Here is a 14715-nt window from a genome sequence, read left to right as displayed (position 1 = left end):
CTAAATAATTGTAACATAACACCTGTTCTATTGTATAAAAGCATTAGGCGTTTTCCTTGTAATTTTCTTGTTTTATCATGTTGAGAGTCTGTTTTTCTAACTAACCCCTTAAAATAATTTTAGGTCTCTTTGGTAGTATGATTTGCTAGAATGTGGCTATAGAATCAAGTTGTTGGTGCATGTTGGTAGAGCAACATGTTCAAAAGTTTTATGCAATTCAATTCTTGAAAAATGTATCACTGACATTAGCACACAGAGAGCGCAAAAGGGGGCAACTATTACAAAATAAAAGAAATATGATTATTTTATTTTAACCAAACACAAACTGCTCTTTTATTCTGACTTTGTACACACCTTTCTGTATTGTAGTTCTAACTGTATGAATGTTTTACAACGTCAGCTAATTGAAGCAAATAAAAATCTATTACAAGTGTGTGACGTGAACATTATTGAAAGTATATGTACTCACTCCTCCATTGTGAAGTACTATGAAATCAGAGCCAGATTAAAATAGCTTCAAGTAGTGAGCCTTATTTATCGGCAGCTGGCTACCTGGTTCAACCCGGCTGGTTGCCATTTTTAGACTGACTTGCTGATAGACTCCATGGGAGTACACAAACACATTCACACGTCTGCACGCATGCACACATCTCACCCTCCACCCCTCAACACACACAGCGGCAGTTGGGGACCCGGCCAAGTTCTTACATAATGTAGCTTTCCACTCTTTTCAAGCTAGTAATATGGTGCAGCTCAAAGCAAAGTGGCAGAGGACCAACATCTGCATACTAACACATGCAGGCAATCACAACCACAGAACTATGCAAATGCTAGCAGTAGTACCAGTTAATATGTCGTATCTCTTTAGCAGAATTTGGAATCTGGATAGAGGTAGCTCAGTTGTATCCGACATTTTAGAAAAATACATTTGCACTTAATCTGTTAAGAAGTATTTGGGTTTAAGATTTTATTTAAGTATACACATAGAATATTCATTTGTAAGAATCCAAGTCACTTTTTCGTTCCTCTCCATTTGTAGCCTGTTGGCTTTAATAACTAAACAACGCATTTTTGGATTTTTGTTTTTGACAAATGAGCTTCATATTTCCTCGTTAAAAAATAATAATAATATTTTTTCATTTAATTGCAGCATGATGTTGCCACTCAGTGTTTGTGTGTTCAAAAGCTGTGTTTTAATGTAGGGGTCGCACATTATTTTCAACCGAAGCAGCAAGCAAATCATTCTGGATAGGGTAGGCCACAAGAACTGAGAAAAGTTTGGTCAAGGGTACACTTCCATATCATAGCAAAATAGCTGACAAGGAGTATGTGAGAAGAGTGCATGAGTGAAATACCCTTCTGTATTTAATGAATTGAGACAGCACCTGGTGCGATGCTGTGACATAACTCCCTTCAAATAGAGAATTTGCCTGGTGCTGCCCCTAAAATCAGATGTAGTATCTTAAGTCCCAGTGTTCCATTATGAAAAGACACTGACATTCCCATGGGTATCTGCGGGAACTCAATGTGCATTCAACTCTCCAAGCGCACCCATAGCTAGTAGTTATAGCACCACTGGCCCCATTTATGAGGAAACTATTTAATGCAGGTACAAGCTGGTTTGTTGTCAAGAGAATATTTTTTTGCCACTACAAAAGAATTCTAAACGCGGATGATTAGACATGTAAAAGAATGGATGAAAATCCAAATTGTGCCATAACATGCACTTAGCTACTACAGACATTATCAAAAACTCTTGGGATTTTATAGATGAATAGGACTCCATCTGCTGTTAAATGCTACTACAAAAGTATAATTTTAAAAGGATGGATAGCCAGTGTTTTCTACAACTAAAGGGCCATATTTGATGAAATTTGTGCAGTAAGGCCTATAGTCAGATCTGCTCTATAATGTTACCTTTTATCCTCACACCTTGGGGGGCTTGAACTTTAGCAAACCAATAAAAATGCCCAAAGGGTTAGTGCTCAAGTTAAAGAACGAACTGTAGTCAGTATTATATTTTCTTTGTAAACAGTGTCCTCTAGTGGTTAATTGAACTACTTAACCCTGACTGTGAACAACCCCAACTTTATTGTTTATTCGTAGTTACCTTTGGGAATGAGTGCAGGTGAAAGGGCTCCAGGGTTTTGCGAGGAAACTCCTGACTGCGATGGAGTTGCGGAGGAGCAGTTGAGGGTGAATCGCTCACGCTCGATTGGTCTGACTGGCTGTCAGCTCCGTTATTTTCCTTCCTGTTTGTCTTGTCAACCTTCAGGAAGAGAATTTTGGACAAAGCTTAAGCAAAACAACATCAAACATAAATAAACTTGGGTCTCATGCAGGTCAATCAATCATGAATTTTGAGACTACCACATCATTGCGGTCAGTTTTCGAATTCAAATATTTGGAAAGAAATCAAAACGATTTTTTGGAGGGTTCACTGTTAACTACGTAAAATCAATACCCCATTTATTATTGCAAAAATTGCTCATTTGAGATGAAATTGGATTTAAATGACTACAAATTTCCCCATAATACGTTGGAGAACTATTGAAGACTTTACACAAAAAGTATTTTAAATACATGCAGGGCTCAGCAATCAAACCGTCCAAATTACAATCAACAAATCAATCATGAGATTAAACAAACACAAGTACCCATGAGCCTTTTACCTTTCTGAACTTGCGAACTGAAGCATAGTCAGCTGCAGTAGGTTCTGGGGCAGCCAGGGGGTTGCATGAAGACAGTGGGGACATGTTAACCGCATTATTTTTCCCTGCTGTTGTTCCGTTAATGGTGCCATTCCCTCTGCCACTCTGCAAAGAAAATACAAATACAACAATTTGAATAAAAAAAGACCTGTTCATCATTAATGATAAATTGTGAAATAGCCAGGCCAGTTGAAAAATGACTTTAACACCATATCCCAGGCCATAAACAATTCATATTTTCTAATGCTATTCCTTGAGAGCCATTCTCAGAATTGAAAAGTAAAACTACATGAAAATGTGTGATTTTTTTTGTCATTTCACCACTTTTAAAGTACAAAAAGTCTCAGAATTATTTTGACAACATTGTCATGCTGTTGCTTATCAATCAGTATCAATGAGATTATGCATGCAGAAGAGTAATGAAAAACAAAATTATGATTAAAGTGGTGCTAAAGGTAGTGTCAAAGCCACAGTGTCGACGTGACGCTCCTATTGGTGCGTTCGGGACTCAGCTGTCTCACCAGTGATTTCCATATTTTATCTCACAGCTTAGTGGAGAGCCATATGCACCCATGGAAAGACCCACACATGGCTCCCGAGCCATAGGTTCCCTACCCCTGCCCTATCCCCTCTTTGCGGAAAGATGGATAAATGTGCATCACCAAATAGAGGGAATACTTCCAAGGGTTACTCACTTCTGCTTTAATTGATAAGAAATGTCTACAGGCCATCAACACCGCCTGTATTAGTGTTTACGTACATTGGTATTGCCATTGCGAGCCCCGTTGGGTTTAGCAGGTGAGCTTTGGCTGACTCTGGCTGCTGCAGCTGGAGTGATAGCTGATGCCGGCGGTGGCGCAGCAGTCGCTTTGGAGCCCGCGTTCCCATCCCGGACACTGACACTTTCATACAGGCCATCGTCCAAAGCGCGTGTCGGAGTGGGATTATTTCGCAGGGCCACCTCGGTGTAAGTGTGGTCTCTGGCCTCCCCTCCTCCTCCATCTCCTCCCATGTCCCCTTCTCCTCCTTGACTGGATCCTTGAGGGCTGGTGGGAATCTGTGGTAGTTGGCGCCCCTGGGAGGGCCTCAGGTCTGACTGGGAGCGCCGACTGTGGAGGAGAAGGAGGTCCATGCTGGCTGGGCGGCTCTTACTAACAGCTGCACAAGGGAGGGGGTGGAGGAGAAAGCGGAACAGCGCTAAGGTGATGAATCGTAAAAAGAGCTTGCCATGCACTTGTCTGTCTGCCTCGCAACGTTTCCTGCACCATGAATTGTCACAATTATTGTAAATCACTTACAGTTTCCATTGCAGGGAAAGCGATTGATCTCATGCAGCCTGGTGTCCGATTTGCTCATGGAGTTTAGTTTTGGATGTCGAAGGGTACCTTGCTGTCAAAAACAAATGGCGGCATTTATTCAAAAGTATTTTTATACAAGCATTTGAGGGGAAAAACACACAAAAAGGAGAAGTGAAAGTATGTCTAACCATATTTACTGATGTCCCCTTTTCGCCGGCTGAAGGGTGCTTGCTCTTGCTTTTTCTGATAAAGATCAAAATAAGGATGGTGAAAGGGAGACACTGGACAGAGTTTACATACATGCACCGTTGACAGATACAGAAGAAAAGATCAGCGTCACACTGCCCGATATATAAGAGCCCTGTCATCAGTGACTGAAGCGATATAGTACGTCTTCTCACAGTATGATTGTACTTTTGTGCCCACCCCAACTTTTTTTGCATATCAACTTGTTGTAAAAGAAGGCAATAAAGCCATTTGAATCGTTGACTGTCGCTACTGGAAACAGTAGCTATGGAACATATGCAACAATGAGATGAAGCAGGAAAACAACAAGGCGCTGTGGTACAGGTGTGAATATTGAACCCCGCCCCCTCATCTCACTTAGCGTGAGGCTTGCTGTATTGAGGCATGTTTTCTCTATGACCCCATACACTGTATAGCTTTTACTAGTCTTTTCTGCTAGCCAAGCACAGCAGATAGACAACTCTGACCCGCATTAATGACTTGAATAAATACATTTATACATTCCATTTATCTGTATTGATTTCCAAAAGTGGGTTCTCTTAATCCTCAGCATTTCTTCCGGCTGGGATGCTTTTTAATGCTAGCTCTCGCAGTTAAAACCTTTTGGATATCTATGGCTCCGTTAATAGAGGTCAATGAGTTAATAGCGTTATGGAAAGCATGTGCGAAAATGGGTGGAGTTTATCATGGTGTGATTGTGCTCTCACCTTTGGCAGCCCACGCACACGAGAACGATCAGAATCGTGACCACGAAGGCCGACGCTGCCGCGATAGCCCCCAGGAGCAGCAGGTTTTTGTAGGGAGGGTCCTCCAGGTTCGTCCCTTCGCTGTCGGCCATGACACACGTGCTTTCTGACACCCACTCAACTCAGCTCTCGCCTCAAACTCCGCCACGCAAACTCTCGACTCAGGAAAACCTGCAGAGATAGGGGGAGGTAGAAAGATGCAGTGGTTTAAAGAAATGAGAGATAAGACAAAATGCAGCAGAGACCGAGAAATGCTTTATGTGCTTGGCGTGCCTCTGGCTTTCTGTCACCGTCTCTTTCTGACATTTCGGTTGCTATTTTTGACTCTCACTGAGAAATAGAACGCCTAACAAGGCACCCAGGATGCGCCCGCTGAAGGAAAAAAAAGGTTTAACCAACACCTTTTTTAATACACTGTTGTTAAAAAAAGATCAAATGGTGTTGTAGCGTTCGTTTGAGTCGTCAGAGATTTTTCATGTTAGTTTTGCAGCAAAACTAACTGAGCTCCCCAGAGTTTAGTGTCTCACCAGAGTAAGGACCACCTCCACTACTTACAGCTTTAAAAGAAAAATAGCTTTACGTTGCCAACTTAGTTTTTTACATTTATTTTATTGTACTAGTCTTATTGGAATACAAATGATATTACAAAACTGATCATTTTTAATACGATTAAAGACACGGTTACAGTCATGTCATGATAGTTACTGTAACGACTTAGCGTTCAACATTTAAAATGGTCAATGATTTTGTTTTTCTTTCTCTCCCACTGTCAGCAAAATAGCTCCTGCTTAGGTGGAACTCAGAGATGCCAAATTTTTCTCTTTCTTTGATGATTAATTTTTAAGCTGTAATATTTTCCAAACAAGAAAAAAAAACGCACGCTCACGATTCTATCGCCAATCTCGAAAGATTCTGGCAAAATCTGTAATCTGTTATTAAGCCTAGACACAGAAAAATTCGAAGATTTGTTTAAAAATATGGAGTATTATTCAAATGAATATAATGGTGTGGAGTTTGCCTGTGTAAATTTTCTCCAGGTACTTTGGTCTGTTCCCGGATCCCCAAATCATGCATGGTAGGCTTTTTAGGTTTTAGTGTGGGACCAAACTGTTCTTTGTCTCCTTGTGCCCTGCAATTGGCTGGCAACCAGTTCACGGTATTCCGCCAATTGCCCAAAATTGGCTGGGATAGGCTCCAGCCCTCACTTGAAACCTAATTGCTGTAAGCATGCATGACCTAAAACTATGTAGTACTCAAATGTACTGTAGTAAACCCACCACTATTGTAGTTTTATTGATTTACAGTATTTGGTGACGCACCTTGGTCTTCCATTGAATACGTACTCCATCACTTTGTTAGAACTTGAGTGCTTGCATTTACCCAAGCAAGAGAAAAATGTAGAGCCATAATGTGCATATGGTTCTTCATATGGGCTGTAAACAGAGCCTAAAATGTACAACAGGAATGAGGTCAAGATCAATATTCCATGGATTCTCTTGCATTTTTGGATCCATTGTACAGTCCTTTATGCACACAGACAAAAGACTTGATGTGATGTGGAGTATGGAAAGGAAAACAAGGAACTACAAAAAGAAAATGTGTAAAAATATCTGAAAGATTCTTTCTTTCTGTTTCCTGGAGATAAAACTACACCTCCCCTCTCCACTCTCTCCACTCCGTATGTCCTATTTTCTAGCTTTTTCTCCCCTTCTTCTTCTTCTTCTGGATCTCCTCGCCTCTCTTTCAGTGTGTCTGCCTGACCCGGCAGAAATGTGTGGTGATGCACGGAGAATGAATTAGCAGTGCTGGGGCCTCAGACCGCTCTTTATAGATCAGACAGGCAAGCGAGCAGGCACAGCGAGATCAGACAATTTGTGAAAGGGCGGCAAAGGAGGTGACGAGAGGGCGAAACAAATGAAGAGGATGAAGGGTGTAAGAAGGCCAGGTCGAAGGTGAACACCTGAAAACAGGGAGGAGGCTTACTTAAAACACACAGTAGGGTTGGGGTTGATGACAGATTGCGAGGGTGACGTTAACTGGATGAAGACAGCGAAGGAAAGAGTAGAGACGCCTTCAGCGAGGGCAGGGAGGGGATGGGAGGGATTTAAAAGAAAAAAAGGATGCGGCAATGAGAAGGAGGTCACCAGCGGTCCGTCTCCGCCTGCACTTTGTCAGCGCCCTTTGAAAAATTCAGACGAAAAATACACAAGACGTGAGGAGCGGAACGCCAGCGAGCACGAAGCAGGATCGCCGAACTTGTCCGACAGCCCAGTCAACAGCGTGTGGTGAGACCAGCACGGAGGAGGAGAAGCCATATCTGCATGACGCCCCTGCAGCACAGTGCCATCTAAGGTGGCACAATTCTTTTTCCAGCATCTGTCTTTATTTCACAACATCAGATGAGCGAAATGACGGCTGCACTCATATTCCTGAGCACAATGACGATGGCGTAGAGAATAATAATGCTGCCAACAGTGCTGATGAAGACTGATGGTGACGATGGTAATGAGGTTAAATTGAGAGCAAAAGAGGCATAATGATGGGTGAATGCAAGGAACAGAAGTGCGAGAACGGCAAACATGAGAATGCAAAGGGTACCGAGCAGAGAGTTTCCTATGTTTTGCAACACATCCACACTTGCATTAAGTGTTACATTTCAGGTTGAAAATCTCGAAATTATTGAACTAGACATTATGCTTATCGCTCAGGTACAGCCGGCCTCTGTAAGACTCTGATCCTCTTTTTAGTCCAAGATGGATGCTTAAAAATAGTTTTCTAATGTGTAAGATGTGCCGTATTTCCTCGCAGCCTGAAAACGTGTTAAAAAAAAATCTCATTGCAATAAATTTGCATTGCACCACAAATTGAAATCTCTACATTTTGATTCAGCACCCCTAAAATTATGCAAGAACAAGTGTTTGCATTAGTGCAACATTTTTCAATTAAATTCAATCTATCCATTGCACAATTTGTATCAATAAATCTGCCTTTTCAAATATAACCATGCTCCATTAATAAAATGCCATTATTTTCATAGTGATTTATTGAGGGTGACATACAGCATTTTACCGTAAAGCATCTGGTAATTCTAAATCCGATAAAAGCAGTCTATTGCACACTTTTCATACATAAAAATGCAATACTACAGGCTTCACAGAAATAATCAAGCGCTAAGCAAACTTGGATGCTTTAAACGATGACATAAAGACTGCTCCCAAACAAAGCCTCTTTCCACCCCGGGATTACCAAAGCCAATGTCCGTGCAATTTTCCTAATTGTATGGACCCAGAGAGCTGTTCCATGGACGATTGGTTTTAAAATATTCCTGACAATTCAGAGGTACTGGCGTGAGGATTTTTTATGTTCTCTTTATGCCTGCGTGGATTTTCTCCAGCAACTATAATTTCCTCTCACATTCCAAAAACATATGGTGGTTAATTGAAGACACAGAGTTTTCCAAAAGTGGCCTACCCATTTTAAAAAAAAGCTTACTTAAACTTGAGACTATTTTCACTTCTTATTCTTATTTGATACAATTTGATTTGGTCTCAGACTGTTTTTCACAGATTAATAATATATGTGTAAATTAACAGATGACATTGAGAAAGACCCTCATCTTTTAAATGATTTTTTGGGGGAAATATATGAAATTGACAATTTCAAGAAATAAGTGGTTTTCACTTTGACAGTGACAATTCTATAGTAACAAAAATCACAAAGAATGGAGTTATTGGAATTCTCGTTCACGGTTTGGAGGCTGCTCATTTTTGCATCTAGTAGGCAAACAAAGAGAGAAGCGATCTGCTAATGTTGGGTGCGAGAGGGGCATTGCCACTCAACCCTGTGGCATTTCTATCTTTATGTACTAATCATGGTTTCATTTAGAACATAACGTTGCACATTCCAATTAAGTTTATTTTCACCAAATCCAAGAGGAACCACTAAAAGATGTATGGCTTCAATATTCAGAGCTGATTCTCACACTTTCACAAAAAAAAAAAAACACAACAAAAAATTTCACAAATGCATCCCTATGTGAATGGCATATCCTTCATTGTAGTGGATACTGAGGTTTCAATATTTTATTACAATCCCATTTCCACTGCCTTGCTGCTGTAAACACTCTTGAACAGCAAATGCAAATGAATGCGTTTTTTTCGTCTTGTGCTGAAAATAGTAGCAAACAAATGCTCTGTTTTACTGGATCACAAGTGGTAATAGTATTAAAAATATAGTCTTTCACTGGGCAAAGAACCACATTTGTTAAATGGTCCTACTGACTGACATTATAGCAGTAAGAGTATGTATTTTGCTACAGTCTGGTATTGCACACACACACACACACACACACACACACACACACACACACACACACACACACACACACACACATACAATATGTACACAGTATATTGTCATATGACGGTATTCGAATTTAAATTATGCTAACTTGAAACTCTTATGCCATGAGTATGTATATGGATAAATTATTAGGCTATACTGTATTGGATTGGATAACTTTATTCATCCCGTATTCGGAAAATTTTATTGTGACAGTAGCAAGAAAAGGCATGTTACATAAGACTGCATTTAAGCAATCCCAATTCAATTCCTGCTCATTTAAAGAGCTTTTTTTCCTCTGGCGCATATAGGAAGAATGAAAAGTTTTTAAAAAAATCCAATCTAATCACAAGGGGGTTTGTAATAAATTTGACATGAACATTAGTAAAATCCACAGATTGTAACTCTCAGAAGAGGACATTTGGCAATGCCACTGGTTGCTGTTGGGTATAAACAATTGTTTGTCTTATCTGTCTCAAAACCCAATCATGTGCCGGCAACATCCTCCAAAGGCAGCCTCTTGTGTTGTTCTATTTTTAGAGCCACACTGAATTTTGACATTTCACTCGTTTGCCTCATCCTACATTGCAAACCGCAAAGAAAATCCCAAAAGGTTGCCTGACAGATTTCTTTTAGATTTGGTGTGCCTGCACGCATAATTTCACTAGAGGAAAATGTGGAGTGTACTAATAACATCAATTACAAATGAAGCTGCATGATAATGATGAGGAAACCTATCCTTATGAGGAGCAGTGTGGGGGATGTACACTGGTTTTGGTGTCAATTTGCAACCTAAGGGGAGGAGTAGTATATGTACTGTCAATTTGGGGATTAAAAGGAAGTATTGCCCATGCCTGAACAAATTGAAGAAAGGGACTGGATACAATTTGTTCTTGCTTTCTTTCTTTGATTGCAAAGGGGACAGCTCCGTTGAGGAATTTTCTGATCTTCAGATACAGTATAGTACAGCTCTTAGCGACTTAGATGAGCCAAGACCCCATTTTCCTCTCACTTAACTCGGCTTAATTAAGCAGAATGAGTCAGTGGCAACTCTCAGGATTTAAGATTTATTCTTATGGGAATGGGAAGCTCTCTTTCTCTCCTTCCCGCGCTGTTTATGCTACTTTTTTAACATTAACTTTCTTCTCATTACTCTAATGATGGTGCAACTGCGAGCTTATGCTCACGAATGCAGTTTATTTTTTTAACACCAGTGTTTGGGTGTATAGTGAAGAATACAAAAGGGCGTGTGTATCTGTGTGCATGCATAAGAGAGTGGGGATGTAAAGATGTATGAGGGGATACACATGTATTTTTCATTCATTAATGTTTCCTGTAAAAAAGGGGGGGGGGGGAAATCAGAAAACGAATTTTTGGGTGAATTAAAAAAAAATAAAAAAAATATTTAAAAAAAATCGACCCAAGCTGAAATCAGATGATTTGGTCAATTTCAAGTTAAACAATGGTTTCATTAATGGTAAAAATAGTTGCCGATCAATTTTTTAAACATTGTTGCCTTGCCTGGTCATAGTATCAAAAACGTTACAGACTAAAGCAGTGGTGGAGGCAAACCGGTCCTCGAGGGCCGCTATGGGTGCAGCTTTTTGTTGCAACCGATCCAGCAAAGGCACTTTAACCAATGAGATTTCTGCAGAAAACAAGAAGCACCCGACTGCAATCCTCTGATTGCACTTGTAGGACACCAAATTGGTGAAAAAGTGTCCTCTTTATGGATTGGAATAGTTTGCCCACCCCTGGACTAAATCAACAACAACATGAAGATTAAAAAGCAACAAACATCTGTTTTTGGCATCTCAAATGTCAGGCAAACTCCTAACATTAACTGTAATACAGAGGGAAAATCTGACAGATACATCAAACCCCGGCCCTCCGCCTTTGCTTTAGATGCATTATTCATCTGTGTGCCAATTTGGAGAAACCCTCGCTATCCCTCAAGTAGCTCCAAAAAGAAGAGAAACGAGGGGGAGAGAAAAAGTCACACTGCGAAAACAGAAGACATGAGAAAAAAGGGGGAGAGAAAAGAGTGACACAAAAGAAAAAGGGTGCCAGACGCAGGGTAGAGGCAACAACCCAATCTGTTAGCTACAAATTAGTGAAACATTAAAATAGGATTTCAAATGATCCACAGAAACCTCTCCCTGTTACGTGTTTTAAAAACCTAACAACTGCAGCCTGACTTGCAGATTAATGTTCATTTCCTAGGAAACCTCTTAAAACGGAGCTAAAAACAGTGCACGCACGCCAAAAGGTTGGAATCACTTCGTTTATCCTGAACTATTGCTAAATCCAAGTCACATGGGCTGCTGCATGCAAATGGTCCAAAAGGAACTCACACATGCACACACACACACCAACAAACACACTTTGAATTCTAGCAAAGACAATTTCTGCTCGATTTCATGCTCTGCCACAATCTTTTACCATGGATTTGTTTTCACATTGTCAGGACAATTTAGCCATCAAATCGTTTCCAAACCTCCACCCCCTTACTGGCAGCCTCGACACTGCCCATATTTCAATCTAAAGCCAGGTTTGTTACCTATTATGGCAGCAACCTTCAACATCCTAGGCTGGAGTACACTGAGTGCTTGGTGTGAGGGGAGTGGGGACGGTTACTGTGTGTGGGCTGAATGAGTAGGATTGCCGATTAATCTGCCACCGTCTCCCTCCCGTAGCATAGTACTCATCATTTCGACCCAACAGCTGGATGTGACTGCATCACATCCAATCCAACTCCTCCCACCCAGTGTCCCCTACTGCTGCTGCTGCCACATAGTAACAGGTCATGCGCTATTTAGCCACTTTTGCCGCAAACAGCACAGTTACATCTGCTTTCTGCATACACTGCAACAATTCATTCACAGAATTCACAATACATCTGAAACTGCAGGTGACAATAGAGCTTCCAAAACCTCCCAATTGAAAACGCCCAGTTTGAGCCCGTTTAAAGCCTGGCACAAACTGAATCCATATTCATTATTTGTTGAGAATAACAGTAGACTTGTAACACGAAAAGGGTGGGAAGTGCGAGCGAACGGCGTATTACACAAAGGGGAAAAACTTGGTTGGACTCGAGCGAGAAGAGAGAAGCAAGCACAGAACAAAAGTCATAGACAGAATATAATCATGAATTCATAACAAAAAACATGTTTTGAATCACATCCTTGTGTGCTTCAAACATGTTTTACGGATGCTGTATCTCGAATTATGCACATGGAATCGTGGCATAAATCTAGCGCCGTAGGGTTGATTTACTCACGTATGTGTCGGACATAAAGTGAGTGTGTTCCTGCAGAAGCAACACTTGTAAACATCATTTAATATTGTCTGCAAAGCAATTTCATGAGTAATTACAAACGAATATGTGCTTTATGAAATGTTTCTGCAAAAGGGAATGTTGAGCTACATGTCACTTTAATAACGCCCTACCTTTGTCTATGTTGCAGTGATCTGAGGAGTCTCAGGCAAACTGCATAATCCATGCTTTACAAAAGAAACAAAAAACAGTGCAATTTATCCACGGCACGAATGCAAATAGCCACGATGTGAATGCAAATAGCCATCACACGAACCCAATTGCACACAACACAGAAGCTAAATTTCACAGTATGAAAGCATTCATTTTTGTCAAATGTGTTTTGTTATGGGTTTAAAAAAAAGATCTGCAACAAGAAAGTCCTCAGTAAACGTGAATATTTATTGAAGTGAATATTGCCTGTATTGCAGTATGTGTATTTATTTATACAGAAAATGATGGGAAAAGGGAATTGTTATTCATAACTTATTAGGCAAAATTATATTGGTCTGGCCCACTTGAGATCATATTGCATTAGGTGTGGCCCATGAACGAAAATGAGTTTGACACCCGTGCTCGAAATATATCTTTTACGCATGACGTTATCATTCTCGGAAGTTCAAAAGACTACTAAGTGACTCATTATGAAATTTAACAAGTGGTAAGTACTTTTTTATTTGTTTATGACTATGGATAAAACATGATCAAATGTCACAATCCATCTAGTTGGCGCCATTCATTTCATCTCTACTAATCAGGAAGTAGTTTGCTAACTAGAAACGACTGCAAGTTCTTTTGTTTCAAGAAGAGTTTAGCTTCAGTAAAGGTCTGCATTGAATGTCAATGTCAGCAAGGGTGGTGGCTCTCAGGCATTCTGCTGATCTGTTAACGTGGAGCAGCTCGGGGAATTTGACTGTACGTGTCAGTTTTCTGTGATCTTTCGCTCACGTGGCTTGGTTGTGTCACAAATACGAATTCATCTTCAGAGAGACACTCAGAGGCAAGAGATGTTCACACACGTCAGCAGACGGCATAGTGATGACAACTGAAACAGACAGATTGTTTCAGTGCTACTAATAATTTTAGTTTCACTGGTTGGTTGTCAGCAGCCATTGACAAAATCAGAATAGGTGCCATTCCTCATTGTAGGTGTCAAAGTATACATCAAAAATGGTGGAACACTTGTGGAAAATATGGAACTTATGACTTTGCAGTATAATAGGTTTTTAGACTTTACATCCAGGAGCTCCAAGGTGTTGTAGTGATGGAACTTTAATTGACTGATTCAAAGGAGTAAATATTAGGTGGTCCAACCACAATGATTACCGTATTTTCTGCACTATAAAACGCATTATTAGATTTTCTCCAATAATGTATAATTACAAAAAAAGAGTATGGATATTAAAGCCAACTATCATGGATTTTACACACTAATTAAATGATGGAATAGTATTCAAAAAGGAATTAACAAAACTCACACAGATCCATAACATCATTGTTAACTGCAGCAGCTAGTCTACATGCTAACCATCTAACACGAGTATATTTTACTGCAGTTTAGTTTCTGGGCAACAGCAAAATGGGGTAAAACTGTGCTGGACTATGGGTTGTGACTCAGTGCAGTAATTTAACTTTAAAGTAGGGTCATTGCAGTTATAAAGTAGACCTCAGTCCAATTGCAGCTAGAGCAGCATATTTTTGCTAATCAATCAGAAAACGAAATGCCTGGCCAATTTTGCACATTTCACCCATGTAATACACTAGAAACTTAAATTTGTAAAGCAATTGAACAATCCTCAAAACTCATAGATGAGATCATGACAAACTGATTGTGTTTCAAACACACCAGAATGTAAAGTGAGGCAGACACGAAGGCCATTGTGATTGCGCCGTTCTGGGTCTCGGTTGACAAGTTATGTTTTCACACTTGTGTGGAAGATTGCTATTTCTGCACACAGCCATATGACTCAATTATTCATTGTGAATGCTGGCACACTCACTTTACCTCTTTAAGAGAGAGCAGGGTGTGTCCTGCACGTGTTCCATGTTTTTCCAAT

The 14715-nt window shown here is 40.3% G+C and overlaps 1 protein-coding gene across 5 annotated transcripts in view; it reads right to left on the bottom strand.

Moving 5' to 3' along the window:
- The window catches only part of LOC144079462 (uncharacterized), a 31491-nt gene that overhangs the window by 7482 nt on the left and 9294 nt on the right, over window positions 1-14715 (bottom strand). For 4 of the 5 annotated variants that reach the window (XM_077608246.1, XM_077608255.1, XM_077608268.1 and 1 more), the window contains 6 exons: window positions 4963-5172; window positions 4198-4252; window positions 4010-4100; window positions 3472-3869; window positions 2673-2816; window positions 2111-2269 (listed from right to left, as the gene is read on the bottom strand). In XM_077608246.1, coding sequence (XP_077464372.1) covers window positions 2111-2269; window positions 2673-2816; window positions 3472-3869; window positions 4010-4100; window positions 4198-4252; window positions 4963-5093 — 978 coding nt within the window. In that variant the 5' untranslated portion in view covers window positions 5094-5172. Of the gene's footprint in view, window positions 1-2110; window positions 2270-2672; window positions 2817-3471; window positions 3870-4009; window positions 4101-4197; window positions 4253-4962; window positions 5173-6320; window positions 6378-14715 lie in introns of those variants that run through there. The other variant, XM_077608278.1, reaches the window with a different exon arrangement.

Source organism: Stigmatopora argus, chromosome 1 (assembly GCF_051989625.1).
Source record: "Stigmatopora argus isolate UIUO_Sarg chromosome 1, RoL_Sarg_1.0, whole genome shotgun sequence".
NCBI lineage: Eukaryota > Metazoa > Chordata > Actinopteri > Syngnathiformes > Syngnathidae > Stigmatopora > Stigmatopora argus.
The sequence above is the reverse complement of the archived record's forward strand: the minus strand, read 5'-3'. Positions and strand labels throughout refer to the sequence as shown.